Source organism: Astatotilapia calliptera, chromosome 3, assembly GCF_964374335.1.
Source record: "Astatotilapia calliptera chromosome 3, fAstCal68.1, whole genome shotgun sequence".
Taxonomy (NCBI): Eukaryota; Metazoa; Chordata; class Actinopteri; order Cichliformes; family Cichlidae; genus Astatotilapia; species Astatotilapia calliptera.
This window is the reverse complement of record NC_137424.1, coordinates 76,120,220-76,140,418: the sequence shown is the minus strand read 5'-3', so window position 1 is coordinate 76,140,418 and position 20,199 is coordinate 76,120,220. Positions and strand designations below refer to the sequence as shown.

General features: G+C 41.5%; 3 protein-coding genes across 10 annotated transcripts in view; all 3 read left to right on the top strand.

Moving 5' to 3' along the window:
• Positions 1-11,792, top strand: part of LOC113019660 (uncharacterized) — a 28,094-nt gene extending 16,302 nt beyond the window's left edge. The window contains exons 8-10 of one of the 3 annotated variants that reach the window (XR_013903976.1): positions 727-1,044; positions 1,810-2,132; positions 11,104-11,792. Coding sequence is in view for 2 of the 3 variants with exons in the window: in XM_080294311.1 (XP_080150437.1) it covers positions 727-1,044; positions 1,810-1,901 (410 nt within the window). In the remaining variant the exon portion in view is untranslated. Of the gene's footprint in view, positions 1-726; positions 1,045-1,391; positions 2,650-11,103 lie in introns of those variants that run through there. The other 2 variants (XM_080294311.1, XM_080294313.1) reach the window with 2 other exon arrangements.
• On the top strand, positions 4,240-11,792 carry LOC113019760 (uncharacterized). 6 transcript variants are annotated; one of them, XM_080294326.1, is made up of 8 exons: positions 4,258-4,438; positions 5,535-5,885; positions 6,254-6,586; positions 6,670-6,777; positions 8,194-8,517; positions 9,223-9,552; positions 10,416-10,724; positions 10,787-11,792. In XM_080294326.1, exons 1-8 carry the CDS (start codon positions 4,408-4,410, stop codon positions 10,876-10,878), a joined length of 1,878 nt encoding a protein of 625 aa, XP_080150452.1. In that variant the 5' UTR covers positions 4,258-4,407; the 3' UTR covers positions 10,879-11,792. The 6 variants fall into 6 exon arrangements, 5 of the variants coding, with proteins under 5 accessions (XP_080150463.1, XP_080150452.1, XP_080150458.1 ...); XM_080294332.1 differs by having other exon boundaries at positions 4,260-4,438; positions 10,416-10,670; XR_013903986.1 differs by lacking the exon at positions 10,787-11,792 and adding an exon at positions 9,654-9,921 and having other exon boundaries at positions 4,272-4,438; positions 10,019-10,559.
• Positions 11,793-12,656: 864 nt separating this feature from the next.
• On the top strand, positions 12,657-17,031 carry LOC113019691 (nuclear factor 7, brain-like). Its single transcript, XM_080294354.1, has one exon. It carries the CDS (start codon positions 15,188-15,190, stop codon positions 16,580-16,582), a length of 1,395 nt encoding a protein of 464 aa, XP_080150480.1. The 5' UTR covers positions 12,657-15,187; the 3' UTR covers positions 16,583-17,031.
• Positions 17,032-20,199: the final 3,168 nt, after the last annotated feature.

The window sequence follows — 20,199 nt, the reverse complement described above, 5'->3', positions numbered from 1 at the left end:
TGTGTGTAAGAGTCCAGCAGACAGTCTGATCCAGTCTGGATTTCTCATGGAGAGATTTCTCACTTCAGGCTCTGATTCTGTTCTCAGACACTGAATTTTTGTCCCGTTTTCTTCATCCTGCAAAGCTGTTCGTGTTCAACACGACTGATGGAACAGATCCACACAGTCATTCAGTTTGTTTGGAGGAAGCAGCTCATCTGAGGTCATGTGATTATCAGCAGGTTTCAGTGGAGCTGATTTAACTCTTTGGTCCAATAGAGCAGCTCAGACTGAACTGTAGAGATGAGTTGTGTTGATCCTGAGGACTTAGTGATGTGTAGAAATAATGAAACCTTGATATATGACAGGTTCTGTGGCTCCAGGTTGAAGATGTGTTTTAAATCTGGTGCTTTCTTGAGAGTCATATTGTCCTACAAAGAAACCGATCTTGACAGAAGACAGGATCTGTAATTAGAACTCTTTGAACTCTTTTCTCTAATGTTTCATTTTAGGTCCACAAACACTTTCAGCAGTAAGTAGATCCACACCGACAGGAGACATGACTGTGAAGCAGCACCATCAGACTCTGGTCGTCTCCAACATCTTTAAAAACTGCTTTGACTTTTTAGATCTCTGTCGTGTTACCTCCTGCTGTTGTCTCCTTCTCTCCTTCAGCTTTCTCTATAACTCCGCTGCAAACTGCTGCTGCCATCTGTTTAGCTCACGGTGTGTTTGTTGTCCTCTCAGTCTGTCAGGTGGAGGTGGAGGAGGGGGCGGAGTCTGTCCAGCTGCCCTTCAAAACCACAGAAAACCTGCCTGAAGATGTTAGAGTGAAGTGGAGGGACAGATGCAACAGGAAGCTTCACGTGTATCAGAACGGCTGGAGGGCTGAAGAACAGCACCAGGTTTACAGAGACCGAACGAAGATGAATGAAGACCTGCTGAAAACTGGAGACCTCAGTCTGACCCTGAAACACCCCACAGATGGAGACAGTGGGAGATACAACTGTGTAGTCGACAGCAGGAATCTCTACAGATACAAAACGGTGCTGCTTAAAGTCAAAGGTTTGTTTATTTGTTTGTTTCTGACTGTCTTGTGATTTGAGTTTGACTTGTTAGATATGTTGGATTATGTTTCAACAGCAAAAACAAGTAAAATAGATCTAGTTTCAACCACTCTGGGCATCAACAAGTGGGAAAATTATATTTATGAAACTGACTTAGTAGCCTTGATACTGTTTTATTGGTGATACTTTAACGCAATGTTTCCATAAATTAAATTTCTCTCACTTCTAAACTCATCATCATACACAGACACTAATAAGAGAGCTCCAGGCACCACAATTTACATTAGCAACAGCTTAATCTTTAAGTACCTTCTATCCATTTCTTCCTCTTAACCGGGGCAGCAGCCTAAGCAAAGAAGCCCAGTCCTCCCTCTCCCTCCCCAGCCACCTCTTCCAACTTGACTGGGGAGCACCAAGACGTTCCCCGGGGCCTCCTCCCGGTGGGACATGCCCAAAACACCTCACCCTCATTTCCACCACTCATATCTGCAGTCTCGTTCTTTCAGTCACTACCAAAGCTCACGACCATCGGTGAGTGTAGGGACATAAATTGTTTGAGAGCTTCACTTACATTCAGCTACATTCCAGTGCGAGTCAGTGATGCTGTTGGATTCTGACAGTCTGGAAAAATGAAGTTGTAAATTTTCTTCTCACATGTAATTCTGATGTGAATAAAATACCGCTTCAGTGATTCAGTTTTTAGAGGTGCTTTGACTTGAAATGATCGACTTCATTGTCTGACTGTCTTGTGTCTCCTCTGCAGGGAGAGTTCAGGTCCAGGATCAAACAGGGGACATCAGGAACAGAAGCAGCTCCATTGATCCGACTCCTCTGATGGCTGATCAATCAGTTTGATCTGTGTGTTCTTTGATTATTGATCAGTGATGTCAGAGTGGAGTCAGTGTGATGTTGTTGTTGTGTGTTTGAGACTTTTAGTGTCCATGAAGGTCTCTGCTGCCGTAGATCCTCTGAACTGTGACAGAGGTCTCACTCTGGAGGAAACTCTCAGCACTTTCCAGCAGCTCCTCCATCATGGAGGACGTTCCCTCACTGTAACAGGTGGAGGAGAGAGGAGAGGAAGCACAGGTGGATCCTCTGAGGAAGAGGAGCGTTCCTGCAAACCACATGATCACATGACCAGAGTTGTTTATGATAAAGTCACATTGATGGGTTTTCAGAATTGTCTTTTACCTGTTATGTCACCATAGTAACTGACTGAAAACATCCATTTCTGTTGCTTATTTCTGTTTTTCTTTATTTCAAGCATGTAAATAATCAGTAAGCCACCATGACGGTATCACAGGAACATGTTCCAGTTTGAAGGTCGCTCTCTACCAAAGCAGACCTGTGATCACTTTAAGAACGTGACCTGTGGTCTGTATGTCGTCTGTCTTTGTCCTGGTCCTCAGGTTTGGGGCCATGTTTGAGTTTTGGTTTGTATTTATTTGATTTATTTGTAATTAAATTATAAGTTATTCAAATTTGACAGGCAAGTTTAACTGATTCATAATTTTTTTCCATGTTTGTTCATGTTCATGTTTTTGGAAAGCACTTGGTAACAATGGCTTTGAAAATGTTTTCTGAATAAACTTTTTTATTATTATTTACTTTTTATAGTGTTTTTTGTTTAACCGTTAGATTTGTTTTCCCAGTCGGTGTTTTCCTGGATGTTCCCGTCTCACCTTGTTGTTCATCTCTTTGTCCTCGTCTCTGTTGTTATCTTCTTGTCTCTGAATTCATTTTGTTTTGATTTTACTTTTGTTTCCTGTCACTATTCATTAAAATCATAAAGAATGAAATCTACAATAAACTGTTCACTGTGTGATAAAAACAACATGATTTTTAAAAAGGCTTTGAATTTAAAATCTTACAAGTTGTTTACAGTAGATGATTAAGAACTTCAATCTCTGTACATGCTTTTAATGCTCGCTGCCATCTGCTGCCATCAGTGAGCTAAAGACAAACAAGTGTTGCTGCAGAAAAACTATTGTTATTACTTATTTTGGCCAAACAGCAACTTTTTCTCTCTTGTAGTGGCTTTTGTGGTGGCGCAGTGTTTATTTCATGCAGTGGGGTAAACCCAAATCATGAGATGGTAGCTAAGTAAAATGGTTATGAGTAAAAGAACGCATGTATTGCTAATTAATATCAAACGTAATATAATGAGTTACAGATTTCATTATTTTGTGTGAATTTCAGCGCCCCCTGCAGCCCAGGTAAAACACTGGTAAGCCTTAAAAGTTTGTACCCGGGTTAGAGAGATCCCACACAGTTCTTTTTCCTGAACAACCAGGACAAAGTGACAGCCAAGCTTTAAATAAGTGACAAAACACTTCAGTTAAACGCACAGGAGCTTAAAGTGATTTTATTAGATAAAAAAGTGGAATGAATGAATCAAATTCAGATTAAAAACGAATATGATGCGTTTCAGAGTTACTGTTTAAGTTCATGTAAATGTGTATGGGTGCAATAAGCAAAACAGAAACTCATTACAGCAAGTGACAAGTGTCTGGAGAAGCCTCCATCACAGCCAGTGTTACTGTGTCATACAGTAACAAACTGCTTTCTTTCCACATCTGTCTGCACAGTAACGGGACTTCCTCTGCGGTTAATTTATGCTTTCTATTTCGTGTTGCATTATTTTATTTTTAGAGCACGTTACCTGACTGGTTTTGTCCCTGCACTGTTCTGTGTAGCATCTTCAAATGTCCACTAGATGTCACAAAGACACAGTGAACGTGGAACATGCATGAACCTGTCGTGTGGATTGTGACATGCTCTGAATCCACAGACACGCACAACAACAGGAAAATTACACAAAATGCACTCAAAAGATTCAAGAGTTCGTTTTAACCTATGACATAACAGGATAACCAACTTAACCTTTAATAACTATTCTTGAGCCAAAACGTCCTGTAAAAATTTGAACCTGAAACTTCCCCATAAACTCAGATTTCCAAGTCGGAGCAGCCCCACCAACCCCGACTTAACCATCAAAGACGGCAGCAGTGAATGTAAGGAGCGGTTCTGAGTCAGGCCTGCATCAGCTGCGTGAGTCGCTGTGTAAACCACGCACAGCAGTGCACAGGCTCAGTCTGTGACTGTGCTGCAACAAACAAAAGTAAAAGTGTTCTTATGCTGTGGCGTTTGGATGGTTCTACGTGCTGAGAAGCAAAACAAATCCTGTTTGTCGTGTTTTTCCTGGAACACACCAGCAGCTGTCAGTAGTTACAGCTGGAGGAAGGCGGGGCGTTTCCCTCACATACAAAACACAAAGTTCCAGGAACAGTGAGGCGTGTGTGGGAGCTCTGCTTCTTCCAGGCTTACCGGACTTTGTGGCTGCTGTGGTTTATAAAGGAGGATGAAGATGCTGCTGTTTCTCCTCCTGAGCGGTAAGAAACTCTCTGAGCTCCGTTTACCTGTTTAACCTGCACTCAGTCACAGCACAGCGCCATAAATTCACTCATTCCCGGAAAACAGCGACCTAACGAGGTTTGACTTTACCTGTGAGAGTGTGAACGATGTCTGAGAGGCTGAGGACCAACAGACTGCGGGCTTTCAGGTGGAAGTTTCTAGCAAGAGACACTAACTAACCACAGTAGCTATGTGCTACAGTAGCTCAGTGTGCGTGGGCGACGCTGATATGAGACATGAGTGCAGATAAGCGTTAAGTCGCATGTGATTATTAATGTTTGGAGAAACCGACACGAGGTTAATGTGTTGCTGTCGGTCATCAGAAAGCAAACACCTCTTTTCTTCCCTGCTCTGCTGTGTGGTTTTCCTGCGATCTAAAACTATTTTACAAATGCGGACAAACCTGAAAAAATACTAATTACACAATATATTAAAAACCTAAATGCATGTGAGGAACCGTGGAGTCATTTTTGACTAGCACATGTCCTTCAACGCACATATTAAACAAATATGTAAGACTGCTTTCTTCCATTTGCGCAACATCTCTAAAATTAGAAATATCCTGTCTCAGAGTGACGCTGAAAAACTAGTTCATGCATTTATTACTTCCAGGCTGGACGACTGTAATTCATTATTATCAGGAAGTCCTAAAAACTCCCTGAAAAGCCTTCAGCTGATCCAAAATGCTGCAGCAAGAGTCCTGACAGGGACTAGAAAGAGAGAGCAGATTTCTCCTGTTTTGGCTTCCTGTTAAATCCAGAATTGAATTCAAAATCCTGCTCCTCACATACAAGGTCTTAAATAATCAGGCCCCATCTTATCTTAATGACCTTGTAGTACCATATCACCCTATTAGAGCACTTCGCTCTCGCTCTGCAGGTCTACTTGTTGTTTCTAGAGTATTTAAAAGTAGAATGGGAGGCAGAGCCTTCAGTTTTCAGGCCCCTCTTCTGTGGAACCAGCTTCCAGTTTGGAACATCTGGTTTCTGACTATAATGTCACTTTTCATTTATCTTAAACTCTGGGTCAAACCCACAACATGTATTTGACTTGAGTTTCTTTGTGTGTCCTCAGTTTCCCAGCATGCTCTGGCTGTGGTGGTGGAGGTGAATGAGGGGGAAAGGTCTGTCCTGCTGCCCTGTCTTTTCTCAGGTATTACACCTGAGGACACCACAGTGATGTGGACTTGCAGTGACCTCGATCCCAAATCTGTTCACCTACAAGGAGAAAAAGGAGGAGACGATGTTAGAGGACAAAACCAGCGTTACAGCAGACGCACATCAATGAATCGTTACGCTTTCATCATTAAAGACTTCAGCCTCACTCTGAGGAAACCCACAAAAACTGACAGCGGCAACTACACCTGCTCCATCAGTGCTGGAGGGAAAGAACGGAGACTCAGAGACATCCAGCTGCAGGTCAAAGGTCAGCAACAAGCCCAACACCTGCTGTAATTACAGGTCAATACTCTAGTCAAAGGCCAGAGGTCAAACTGATGCAAATTAATTCCCAAGTCTTGTAAAAATACAGATGAAACCCGCAGCATCATTTAGAACAGATGTAACCTCAGAGGAAACACGAACAACAAAGCAGGAGATGACTGCAGAGAACTGCTGCAGCCTCTGGAAAATGTGACAGACTCATGTCAGCTCGTGTGCAGAGGGCTGTGTTTACCACACATATTTCTGTAAATATGTAAATAAATGTCATTCTATGCATCACCCAGCACAAAATACTCAGAGGAATTTTGCTGCCACTTTTACAGTTGACACTTTGGTTTCTTGTTCTCTCAGACCAGCAGGTGGAGGTGACGGTGAGGGAAGGGTCACAGTCTGTCATCCTGCCCTGCAACACAACATCTGACCTGCCTGAGGACACCACAGTGGAGTGGACTCGCTCTGACCTCGGACTCATCACAGTCCATGAGTATTCTAACAGAAATGATGACCTTATGACTCAGGACGAAGTTTACAGAGACCGAACGAAGATGAATGAAGACCTGCTGAGAACTGGAGACCTCAGTCTGACCCTGAAACACCCCAAAGTGAAAGACACGGGACAATACATCTGCACCATCTACAGAGACAAAGACATACTGAGACAGAAAGTAGTGCTGCAGGTCAAAGGTCAGTGCTGTAAGTTGAGGTCAGAGGTCAGTTTTCTAGATACAGGTCACAGGTCAGAAATCTTTTTTTATGCTTCTCCACAGAACCATTTCCATCCTGGTCCAAAGTTTTAGTGGGTCTCCTGGTTCTCCTGGTTGTTCTTGGGGTTTCTGGAGGTCTTTTCTTTCATTTGCGGCAGTATTTCATGTCAGGTGAGTTTCTTCTACTACACTACCCATAATGCCGAGCGTTAGCAGGTGTCTGCTCATTTTTCAAACCTCTTTTTCCCACTCTGCGACACACCTGCCGGGGATCAAACACTGGTTTGTGGCTCTATAAAAAGGAACTCCGTAAACCTTTGACATCTGACAAAAAGTCAGAGCACTCTTGAGACAACCATTCATTTAGTGTTAATGGTGATAACTTCATCAATTTCTTCACAAATACAATTTTAACCATTAGAGAAAGAATTACCCACAAGATCAAGGTGGCACGGAGGGAGGTTAGCCAAGTATCGGAGCTGCAGAAAGGTGCTACAAGAAGGTGCCTAAGAAGTCCAGCAAGCTGTCGATGTCTGAGGCCTTACAAACTGCCAACCAAATACGCACAGACTTGACCAACTGCCAAAAAATGTAGTCAGATGATAACAAATAGAGAAGGTCCTACCAGTGGCTGGACAAAGCTGGACAGAGGCACTAGTCATGGCAGCACAGGAACAAGCTCTGAGCACAAGATCCATAGAGGCTGGGGTCTATCACACCAGGCAAGACCCCAGGTGCAGGCTGTGTAAAGATGCCCCAGAGACAATCCAGCACATAACAGCAGGGTGCAAGATGCTAGCAGGCAAGGCATACATGGAACGCCATAACCAAGCGGCCGGCATAGTGTACAGGAACATCTGTGCCGAGTATAACCTGGAAGTCCCGAGGTCAAAATTCTCCTAGGGTGGTGGAGAATGACCGAGCTAAGATCCTGTGGGACTTCCAGATACAGACGGACAAAAGGTTGGTGGCTAACCAACCGGACATAGTGGTGGTAGACAAACAGAAGAAGACGGCTGTAGTGATAGATGTAGCTGTACCGAGCAAGCTCAGGGTACGTAGTGTTATTGTATATGCATGTTTCTGCTTTAATCTGCTGATGCTGCTTTGGGCTTTGTGGAATTTAAACACAACAACATTGCTGGCAGAGGTAATGTGATTTCACTATAGTGTAAATTGCATAAACCAGCACATCAAACAGGAAGTCTAGATTGATTCTCTCTTTAACAAAACCTAAACTCTGATCCAATTCAAAGCTTAGACAGAGCTGATAGTTGAGTGGATTTGACATGTTCTCATTGCCTTGAAGCCTTCTAAATGTCTTCCTTTCTTCTTCTGATGAAAACCCAGAAGTCCTGAGTAGTCTTTCAGGCATGGTATTCATCAGCCCCAGGCTGAGGCTCAGTCTGTCTGTTCTTCTTCATCCAACATGTCTGCAGCACTTTACAGGATGCTGCAGACGAGTTACCAAAGAACGAGTCAGGAACACATCAGGAACAAACTGAGACACAATCTGACTGAGACTAGAAGACAAGGAGGGACAGGGAGGTCATGTGACCATCCTGTTGTGCTTTGTTGTCCCCTCAGTTTACAAGGTGGTGGTGGATTCAGGGGAGGAGTCTGTCCGGCTGCCATGCAAAGCTATGGTCAGATTACCCAACGATGCTAAAGTGGAGTGGACGGACAATTCCATTTCCAACAGGAAGGTCCACGTGTCTGACCAGGTTGGAGGACAGGACAAGGTTTACAAAGACCGAACAGAGATGAAGAGGAACCTGCTGAAACCTGGAGACTTCTGTCTGACCCTGAAATACCCCACAGACAAAGACACACACATCTACACCTGCTCGATCTACAGCCACGAAGGAAATCGTCCAATCATGAGCAAGACGGTGGAGCTCATTGTCAAAGGTTAGTCGTGTGTTTATATTCAGAACTCACATATATTTCATATAATCCACATCTGTGACCTTTTACACACTAATTTCATTATGTGTGTGTGTGTGTATGTATGTGTGTGTGTGTGTGTGTGTGTGTGTGTATATATATATATATATATATATATATATATATATATATATATATATATATATATATATATATATATATATATATATATATATATATATATATATGTATGTATGTATGTATGTATGTATGTATGTATATATATATATGTATGTGTGTATATATATGTATATATATGTACGTATATATATATATATATATATATATATATATACACACACATACATACACACACACACAGCGCAGGAAGCCCTGCAGTTACAGAGAAACTGTCTGAGTCGCATTGTTGCTGCAGTTTACCTGCAACTGCTGTGAAGAAAAACAGGATTTAGATTTTGTTGATCCAGTTAAAACAAAGAAAGTATGGATATGTCGACCTTGTTTCATAGGACACCTCTGTGATAACAACTGCAGTATCATTGTCTTTCAATAACTGCAAATAAAGCTTTTATTCTAAAATAACCAGCTCTGCTGCTGATTGGACATCAAAGGCAACTTCAGGGGAATCAGTCAAACATGTTTTAATTGCAAATATTTAACTTATTCAGTGCAATGCTTATTGTGCTCAGTGCTCTGTTGTCTTTTCAGTCCCCCAGGTGGAGGTGGTGGATTCAGGTGTACAGTCTGTCCAGCTGCCCTGCAAAGCCACAGTTAATCTGCCTGAAGACGCTAAAGTGGAGTGGACGGACAGTTCACACAGGAAGGTTCACATATGGCAGAACAGACCTGGCAACCTTGAAGAACAGTTTGTGTTTTACAAAGATCGAACAGAGATGAAAAACAACCTGCTGACAACTGGAGACCTCAGTCTGACCCTGACATACCCCACTGACTGGGATGGAAAGACCTACACCTGCACCGTCTACAACGGACAGGGAAACACCCTGATGAAGAAACAGGTGGAGCTTAAAGTTAGAGGTCAGATAATACTTTGTTTTTCACATGTGATGTACATAATATGGACGTTTCACCTTTTTAACACTTAATTTATCGCCATACTTTGTCCTTCTAACTGCTAGATTTCCTCAGTGAGCTAGGAAAGGTAGAGCTTACTGATCAGCAACAGTTTGGAAATCGATTAGCATGAAGCTGAAGGAGAATCTGTCAGAGCAAAATCTTAAAGTGAACTCTGAAGTTGATCTGCAGTCATCCCAGCGAGGTTGTACAACAATAATCGAGACAAGGACGCACAACACAAAGAAAGTCTACTTGGAAATCTTTCTTTAGTGAAAAAAGCAAGAGCAAACCAGATTTACACAAACTAAAAGCATCAAAAGTCAACAAAAGGTTCCTGATTGAAAAATTAGAAAATGTGGAAAAGGGACTTACAATATCATTTCCATTACCTTAGTTTCAACTCTGTTTGTGCTTTGTCTTTATTCAGTTGGAGAAGATTCTCAGCTGCTTTTAATGGTGTAAGCATCAGTTCCACATCTTTAACTTAGAAACATTTTGGGGCTTCAAAAAAAGAGATGTACAACTGATTGTCATCTGCATTGTGTAACAAATAATGTCAAAGTGCCTGAACTCTGGTGAAGAGGGAATGGATATAACAGAAATAGTAAGGGTAAACTGCTTGTCTTGCCTATGGTGTGTCACAAGGTTCAGTAGAGGACCTGTGAATCCACGTAATCATCAGCTGTGAACAACAGAACAAAACACTGAGACATGGACAGGCAGTAAAGTCCAAGCTTTATTAATCTCATATGAGAGGGAAGAAAACAGTGTCAACTCAAATAGAAATTTTCCCTCACAGCTTATGTTGTTTGTTGTCCTCTCAGTCTGTCAGGTGGAGGTGGAGGAGGGGGCGGAGTCTGTCCAGCTGCCCTTTCAAACTACAAAAGACCTGCCTGCAGATGCTAAAGTGGTGTGGTGGGACATTCATGACAGGAAGGTCCACGTGTTTTCAGACCAGGCTGGAGAACAGGACCAGGTTTACAGAGACCGAACAGAGATGAATAACAACCTGCTGAAAGCTGGAGACCTCAGTCTGACCCTGAAACGTCCCACAGAGAGAGACAGTGGGACATACCGATGTAAAGTCTACGGGAGAACCAGCAGATACAAAAAAGTGCAGCTCAGAGTCAAAGGTTTGTTTGTTAGTTAGTTAGTTAGTTCGTTCCTGTCTGACTGTCTTGTGTCTCCTCTGCAGGGAGAGTTCAGGTCCAGGATCAAACAGGGGACATCAGGAACAGAAGCAGCTCCATTGATCCGACTCCTCTGATGGCTGATCAATCAGTTTGATCTGTGTGTTCTTTGATTATTGATCAGTGATGTCAGAGTGGAGTCAGTGTGATGTTGTTGTTGTGTGTTTGAGACTTTTAGTGTCCATGAAGGTCTCTGCTGCCGTAGATCCTCTGAACTGTGACAGAGGTCTCACTCTGGAGGAAACTCTCAGCACTTTCCAGCAGCTCCTCCATCATGGAGGACGTTCCCTCCATGATGGAGGAGAGAGGAGAGGAAGCTCAGGTGGATCCTCTGAGGAAGAGGAGCGTCTTTAGGCTATGTCCACATGTGCATGGGTATTTTTTGGACTTTCATCCACATGATTAGCGATCCACATGGATCCCTGACAACCAAGGGTTTTTATTTATTTATTTTTTTTACAACTGCTAAGTGAAGATTCTCAGATTCAGAAGATTTTCTGTATTTACATGAGGACAAAGAAACAGATTTTGTCTCGCACCTTCAGAGGTTTGTGTGTCTTTATCTATTTGTTAGATGTCAGTCTGCATCCTGTTATTGTTTGTGGGCTTTTGATTGGCCAACACTTCCTCACAGTTATGGTTATGTTGCCGCCTGGTGCTTCTGCATGCTCTTGGCAGCAGTTGAGTTTATTTATTATTGAGATTTTAAAAAAAATACTTTGAAAATGTGTTTGAAAAGATATCTTGTATCATGTAATATATTAATTTTACTACATGAAAGAAAAACACAAGCGTGCCTTCACTTCAGTTATAAACCCAATCATAGTGTTAAAGTATTAAAGTTGTTTGTCTCAAACTGACCTGTGACCAGCTCCACTCAGTATGAGCTGTTCACTGTTTCTCTTTGCTTATTGGTTGGATCTGCACACAGAGGTCAAGACTGATATTTTTACATTTTGTATTTATATAATGATAAACTGTGAAATAAAAACTTTGTAAGGTTTCATTTGATCAGTGTTGTTCTTCTTCTGTGGTGTTTCTGATGCTCCTGATGTGTTTGGGGCTGAATGTGGGCTTCAGGAAAGTTCGATTTAAGACTTTTTTTAAACCTCATAACATCACAGAGAATTAAAATTTGGGCATTTTAAAAAAGTTAGATGGAAACTTTGGTATCTATGTCATTGTGTTGATTCTGTCCTGAGGGCATTAAACACCTCTTTGCCTGCAGAAACAAACTGTCTCACACATATGAAGTTGTTTGCACACAGACAAAAACATCTTCCTCCTCTACACCGATTTAACAGGAGAAATTGGATCAGATTAAAACGGTATGTGCTGCCTATAAAAATAAATAACTCATTATATTCAGCAGTTACTCTTTTTACTTATAATAAAGAGAAACTAACTGCTTCTGCTTAATAATCCAGAGTTATATTTGCCTTTAATCAAGGGTGAAATGTACCGTGGTACTCCTTTTCCCACGCCACAGGTTATCAGGTATGTTGGAGTTTCTCCACCTCAGTATCAGGCTCAGAGCTGCTGAATCCTGTCATAAAGGCCACCTGGTGAATAATTCCTCATATCCTGTATCTGATTGGTCTGTGGGAATGTGGTGATTTTAAACTTTAAAGATCAGCAAATATCTGACCTCTCAGTTTTCTCCCTCTCTTTTCACACACGCAGTGTTTCAGATATTCATAAATACAATCTTCTGAATATTAGCTTCTGCTAAATAGGCTAAAGGTAAAGTCTGATGAAACTATGTCTCTTTCATTTTAGTAAAAGAACACCAACAAACTTATCTGATAAGAGTAGTAGGAGGAGTTCATTCTCTCACACTTTCCATCCTGTTCATCCACTTTTCTGTTAGCCACGCCCCCACAGGTGAACCAGCAAATCACTGCCTCCGTTCTCACAAACGTCTGATCTGTGGCCGGCCGGACTTCATTCCACAGATGTGCTTTAACAAAGTGTGAAGCTGAACTCTGAGCTGTGACAGTGAAGCAGTGTGAGAGTGTCAGTAGATGATCAGCAGAGGAAAGTGAAGCTGCTGTGAGCTGATGTCCTGAAGGGCTTTTAAAGAGTCTCTGAGTTTGACAGGAACATGAAGATGTTTGTGGTGTTTGTGATCCTCCTGCACGGTAAGTACACCTTCCTCTCTCTGCTCTCATCATCAGCTTTTCTTTCATCTCTCTCTCTTTAATGTGTTGAAGTGCAGCAGGAGCAGATTTCCATCAAACACTGGATTCTGATTCAGATCAAACAATATGACTGCTGGAAGTTTCAATAACTACGTACTTTATCAAAATCTTTCATAGTTTACCATGTTTCTGTTTTTCTCTTTGTTCATTAAGTTTAGTTCATTCACACGTTTGGTTACAGTGTTGTACTGTGCAGTTCAAGAGGATGTATTCTCTTTAATAGAACTTTTTCAGCTGTTTTACTTTAATTCCTCTTTAACTTTTCACACATTAGCTTTAATTAGCTTCGTGAGTCATTTCAAATGAAATATACATATGGAAAACAAAATGTGCCCATTAGAAACAATTAGGCACTGATAAGATTCATCTGGTTCAGAGACGTCGTTTCTGTGGACACCGGCAGCTGGAGACCTGATGGTTCAACAGTCGATCCTGTTATAGTTTCTTAAAATGTGAAATGTAAATTGTCAGTGGACATCCGTGTGTACTCCATGTGATGAAGAGAAGAGATTTATGTCAGGTCTGAGTGGACCTGAGAGGCAGGATTAGAGGTTTAGTGAAGTCCTATCCGGTTTAACTGAGTGATATGAAGTGATCCGCTTCTTACCAGGATCAGGTAAAAAAACAAACAAAAAAACAGTGAATGTCCATCAACCTGCAAACAGTGAGAGCCTCTATGGTTTTTATATAGATTCCACACTGAAAAAATAAAGATAAGAATATTTTTATACAAAATGTAGATTCTTAATAACATCTCCAGAAGTCGATTCTGTTCATCTGGACGTAGCGTTTTGTGGGAGAAACTTTCATTACTCATCCAAGTGACTTCTTCAGTCTCAGCTGACTGCAGGTTTCCACAACCAGTACATTTGCATAATGACTGAAACCAGCCTGCTGAAGGAACAATGGGCTGGGAGGTCAGTTCCTTAATCTTAATTATGCAAATTCTCATGACCATTAATCAACAACCACTGATCAATGGCCATGAGTACCTTTCACAGAGTTGGGGAATGGCTGCAATCACAGCATTGTAAGATGGTGACAGATGTACCCTTAGGCTCCCTCCTCAATTCAGAGATGGTCTTTCCCTTTTCACGTAAATGGCCTCAGTACTGGAGTACTTACAAGGTTTATTTACAGGAAAAAAGCAAGACTGGACTGGAACACCAACAGAAAAGAAATAAATCTTGAAATCATGAAGCGTACCTTAACACAAGCAGATGTTTAATCAAAGAGTTCATTGTATTTACCAGTTTCCAAAGGACATTCGTGGTCCTCATTTAAGTTAAAGCAGATATTTGTGTTAGAAAAGTCCCTAAAAGACACAAGTCTCAAGCATAGTTTTTTGGCAGTTTTTAGTGGTGTCACATCTTTTTTAGGTTAAATTTAGCTATGACATCAGCAACCAAACTGTTGATGATAATCACTTTCTGGTAAGTTTTATGTTCCGAAATCCTCCATTATGTCTAAGATTTGGAAATACAGCAAAATCAAAATCAGGGCTAAAATGAAGAAATCCATCCTAAAATCATACAGAATGTCTCATCACTCACAGAACTTTAATACTGTACTTATTTGTGACCTGAGGTAAAGGGTGTTTTGACTGGCCCTTACTGAGGTTAGCAGTGTGTTTTACCCAAAATATGTGAGTCAGGTGCACTGATGATTACTGATGAATAAATTAAATCTTTTAGTTATGTGAGAAATCTGATAGTTTTGCTTCAAAGTCTAAATAGATTCTACAAAAGTAATTAAAATTAAGAGTAATGTTGTGACATGTGCAGCTGGAATGGAGGAAAACCTGTTTTATAGCTTTTGAGCTGCTGGCAGGATGAAAGTCTAACTCTGGAATGAAGCACACCTAGGCTACAGGTAAAGCAACATTGTTCTCCTCCCCTCACATCACTTACATGCAACAAAACCAGGAAACAAGATGTTTTTCTTCTTCAGTGCAGAGAGACGCACAGACGATCAGACTGAGCTCAGACCAAACTAGCAGCTTCCTCTGAGTGAGTCCAGCTACAGGAGAGAAAAGTGGAAAACTCCAACACTGCTGCTTCAAGCTGCTGACGCTCCACACACTGAATGTGAGTTTGAGCAAAAACACGACTCAAAGGAAGTTTCAGTGAAGGTGGTAGAGGAGGGAGGGGAGCCAGGACTGACTGTACTTCCTGTCTGCTGTTTTCAGCTTCACTCACAGACTCAATGGCTTCCAGATCAGAGGAGGATCTCTGCTGTCCGGTCTGTCAGGAGGTCTTCAGAGATCCTGTTCTTCTGTCATGTAGCCACAGCTTCTGTAAAGACTGTCTGAAGAGATGGTGGAGAGAGAGACCAACACACGAGTGTCCAGTTTGTAAGAAAAGATCAGTTTATGATCCACCTTTAAACCGAGCTTTAAAGAACCTGTGTGAGTCGTTCTTACAGGAGAGAGATCAGAGAGCTTCAGAGGCTCTCTGCAGTCTGCACTCTGAGAAACTCAAACTCTTCTGTCTGGACCATCAGCAGCCAGTGTGTGTCGTCTGCTGTGCCTCAGAAAAACACACCAATCACAGATTCAGACCCATCGATGAAGCTGCACAACAACACAAGAAGGAACTTCAGGAAACTCTGGAGCCCTTAAAGAAGAAGTTAAAGGTTTGTGAAGAAGTTCAAGTGAAGTTTGATCAAACAGCAGAACACATTAAGGTCCAGGCCCGACACACAGAGAGGCAGATTAAGGAGCAGTTTAAGAAGCTTCACCAGTTTCTAGCAGAGGAAGAGGAGGCCAGGCTGGCTGCACTGAGGGAGGAAGAGGAGCAGAAGAGTGGGATGATGAAGGAGAAGATGGAGGCTCTGAGCAGAGAGATAGCAGCTCTTTCAGACACAGTCAGAGCCACAGAGGAGGAGCTGAGAGCTGAAGACGTCTCATTCCTGCACAACTACAAGGCTGCAGTGGAAAGAGTCCAGCGCTGCCCCCTGCTGGATGATCCACAGCTGCCCTCAGGAGCTCTGATAGACCAGGCCAAACACCTGGGCAACCTGACCTTCAACATCTGGAACAAGATGAAGTACATGGTCTCCTACACTCCTCTCATTCTGGACCCAAACACTGCTCATCCAAAACTCATCCTGTCTGAAGATCTGACCAGTGTGAGAGAAGGAGGAGAGAGGCAGCAGCTTCCTGATAATCCAGAGAGGTTTGATTGGTCCTGGTCTGTCCTGGGCTCTGAGGGCTTTAACTCAGGGACTCACAGCTGGGATGTTGAAGTTGGAGACAGTACATGGTGGGAACTGGGTGTGTTAGCAGAGTCTGTGCAGAGGAAGGGATACATACTGTCTGGATTATGGACAATATTGTTCTATGAAGGTAAATACTCAGCACTCTCACCATCAGCTCCATCCACGACTCTCTCAGTAGAGAAGAAGCTCCAGAGGATCAGAGTGAATCTGGACTGGAACAGAGGAAAGCTGTCGTTCTCTGATCCTGATACTAACACACACATACACACCTTCACACACACTTTCACTCACAGGATGTTTCCATACATTAACACTGTTGATGATGGTAAAGCAAAGGTGTGTCCGTTGAAGGTGTCAGTGTCAGTGCAGCAGATGAGTTGAGGATGATGATGTTTCTAATGTTGTTTCCTGTCAGTGAGTTGAAGCTGTTAAACTGCAGCTGTCCTCCTGCTGCCTCGTTGTTCCAAAGCTCTTTGTTTCTCTTTTAGTTTCACTCTTTCTTTCTGTTTCTGCTGTCCACCTTTTCACATGGAAAATCATTTCACTGTTTCTCACTGAATGACTCCCCAAACTAGATTTGAAATTCTATCAAGTTTCTAATCATTCCAAGTGATTCATGTTTCTATTTGATGTGTAAATGGAGATGATTTAGTTTGCTGGGATATGGACTGACATGTGTTGAATGGGAGGAGCAGTTTGTTGTTGTCTTCTTGTCTGTTTATGACAACAATAAATATGTTGTTGAAACAATGATTCATGTTTAACTCCATATATGAAATGTTTCTGCTCTTTGAATTCTGTTTGATTAAAGACTTTCTTCATGACACAAATGAGATTTCAGTGTATTAATAGAACTAAATAAGCTCAGAGTTGAAAGGCTGGAGTATTATGTACGTGCTTCACTGTCAGGATCTTCAGGGGGATTCAAAGGGAAACATCAAACAGCTGTAATGAGATAAACTAGTTGGGCTGAACACACTTATCTGTAGTTTGTCTCCATCCAGGATCATCAGAATATAATGAACATGTGTGAAGAGCCACAAAATGCTGCTGCCCTCTCAGCATGATGAGCTCCAGCCTTTGTTAGCAGGACAACAGGAAACATGAGACAACTTTCAGAGACAGTAACCAACTGTGGCCACAAGATGGCAGCAGCTGATCTGAGATCCTTTATTGGACAGAAGGACTCTGCTCTGTGACGTCATCAGAGAGACGGCCTTCACTCTGATAGATCTGACGTCATGTCTGCACTGCGATGATGAAAGCTGATAAACACATTGTTATTGATCCATGAAATCACCTCTGTCCTCTCAAGTGTAGCTGTTTACAGAGCTGAAGAAGTCCTTCATCATCAAAACAGACAAACATGTATTTCCTGTATTAAGTGACGTCATCCTCACTCTGACCTCTTACATACATTCTGTTCAGTTTTCCTGCTGTAAGAAATAAACTGTGTGAAAATAGAAATGCAGGGAAACATCCATTAATCACAGCTGAGCCGTTTGTTTCTGACTCACATTCAATGAGGCTTCAGGTGTAAATACCTCAGAAGTGTTTGTGAGTTCAGTAGAAGCAGACCCAGTCGACCATCATGGCCTCCACAGCACTACACAATGCAAAAGAAAGGCCTTCATCATCTGCTGAACCACCTCTGAACCACGACGCTCTCCCTGCATCTAAAAGCTGTTAGTCAGGATGAGATGCTGCTGTGATCGCTCACAATTTACCTGTGAGACCTTTGTAAATATTGTCTTTGTTTCTGGAGGAAACACCTTTAGTCTGTTTGTATTTGGAGTGCAGATCTGGGCGTCCATCACTTTAACCTGCACACGTTTAGTTATTGAGTGTAGTTGATGTTTGGCAGCATTTTATAAGTGACAGTTCATGAACGGTGAAGGAACAGAGGACGCCTGACCATCCTACCTGTGTCAGTAAGAAGACTTTCATCACAACTTCACAACTTAACACAACTGAAACCTGAATTCAGTGTTGCATAGTTTACTAACAGTGTGTGCTGACACTGAAGTTAGCAGTTTGTTTCCTAAGAGCTGCTGGGACAAACCACAGTGACCGGCTACAGAGTTTAGTTAAGGTGGTTCTAACATGTGACCTGTTGAATTATTTACAGGGATTTATTTTTCATTTAAAGCATCATTTGTGAAGTTTTTATGAAGTTTACTTCTTTTATGTTCTTTGTGTAACGTTTAATGTAATTTCCAACAAGCAGACCTGTGATCACTTTGACTCAGTATGATGGATCGTTTGGATTTGTCTTTGTTTCTCTGGCTTTTCTTGTGTGTCTTTGTATGTTGGATAGAGTCATGTGACCTGCCCATGGACGACACATGGAAATGAGCAGTTTAGCTCAAATCTGGCAGGTTTCCATCTTCTACTGTTTCATATTGATTTTATTGAAATGAGCCATCCTGTTAAATAAGTGAAAATAAAAACAACTGGCTAACTTTTAGTCTGATCCAGTTTTTTTTTCTTGAGTGAATGTTTACATCTCAAAACGCTCGCTCACAGCTTTTCATCATCCTGTTCCAATGAATAAAACAGGGGTGAGGTCACTTCCTTTGGGTGGAGTCAGCTGCTGGTCACCTTGAAACAAACACACAGCTGTTCCACTTGTCAGCTAATCAGCTTGTAGCATATGCACAGTTTACAGAACCCCTTTTCTGTAAATTTAATTAATTAACCTGCTAAGCAGATAGCATATGATATGAATACCACTGTACTTTCAAAATAGAGAAAGTGATTTGTAGAGGGACAAGCAAAATTTACTCTTTTAAACTCTGCCAAATTAAAAAAAAAAGACTAGTTTGTTTGTTTTTTAAAGTACAAGCTTACTGGTCAGAGCTAAAGTCCTACACAAAACTTTTTGCTTTGTCTTAATTTGAGGCTAAAAGCTGATTATCTGAGCACCAAAGATTTGTTTCTAAACCTCAAAGTAGATGCAACATGTCATCAAGGTTAAAGAGTTTTAGGGGGAAGAAAACTATTAGAACCACAACGCAGAGCGACTTTCCTTTTATTGAGTGGTTTTCTTTTTTAAACACTCATATTAAGAGGAAATGCAGCTTCTGTTGCGACGTGTGAACATCTTTCTGTGTGCAGTTTAACCTCTCCACTAGTGCAGACCTGTGCAGTCTTTTTTTGTTCTCTCATTTTACGGATAGTTTGTTTTTTTAAATAGAGCTAATCTCAACATCGCCATCACACATTCAGACTGTTTGACTTTCATTTAGAACTCATCACTTCCTGTTTTTCTAGGATTCTTTGTCCTGGGCTCAGAAAGAACAGCCTTCATTATTTTGACCATTTAGCGAGACCAACAGGAACATCACAAGTCCTTCATTCCTTTTTTAATGTCTTTATTTGAAGTTTACTGATGTGTTTATTCTTTCTGGCTGTGTTTTTTTGTATAAGAAAAATAGAATTGAATTAATAATCTTCATAACTTCTTTTCAGATGTAGTCTGAACCACTTTCAGTTTGTTGAAAATTGATGGATCCTTAATGAATGGGCCTAAGAGCCGCCCTCAGTGTCTAATGTGGATACAAAGTTTCAGGTTAAATGCACAAATGAGGTAAGTCCTGTATTCATCCTCGTCCTCTGCTTCTGTTATTATTCATCCAGTCTGGCTGCAGACCTTAGGTTTAGTAGTGCAAAGGATAAACATCCTAAAGGTCAAAGTTCGGTTCATTTTATTGATAAAGAGATAAGAGTGTGTTTTACAGGATAATGTGACATGTCATAAAAGTTGGTGGCAGCAGCTGAACTCACAGTGTTAGTCCTGTAAAACACTCATATACAGTATTATTATTATGAGTATTTATTGTATGGACTCTAACTGTAAACTCAGTGAAGGGAAAATATTTTAGCTCAAACACCAAAATTCATTCAAATTAGATTTTTCCTCCACACGATTCAGATTTTATTGCTGGCTTCTTCATAAAGTTGGATGTGACTTCAGTGTAAATGACCTTTGTCTGATG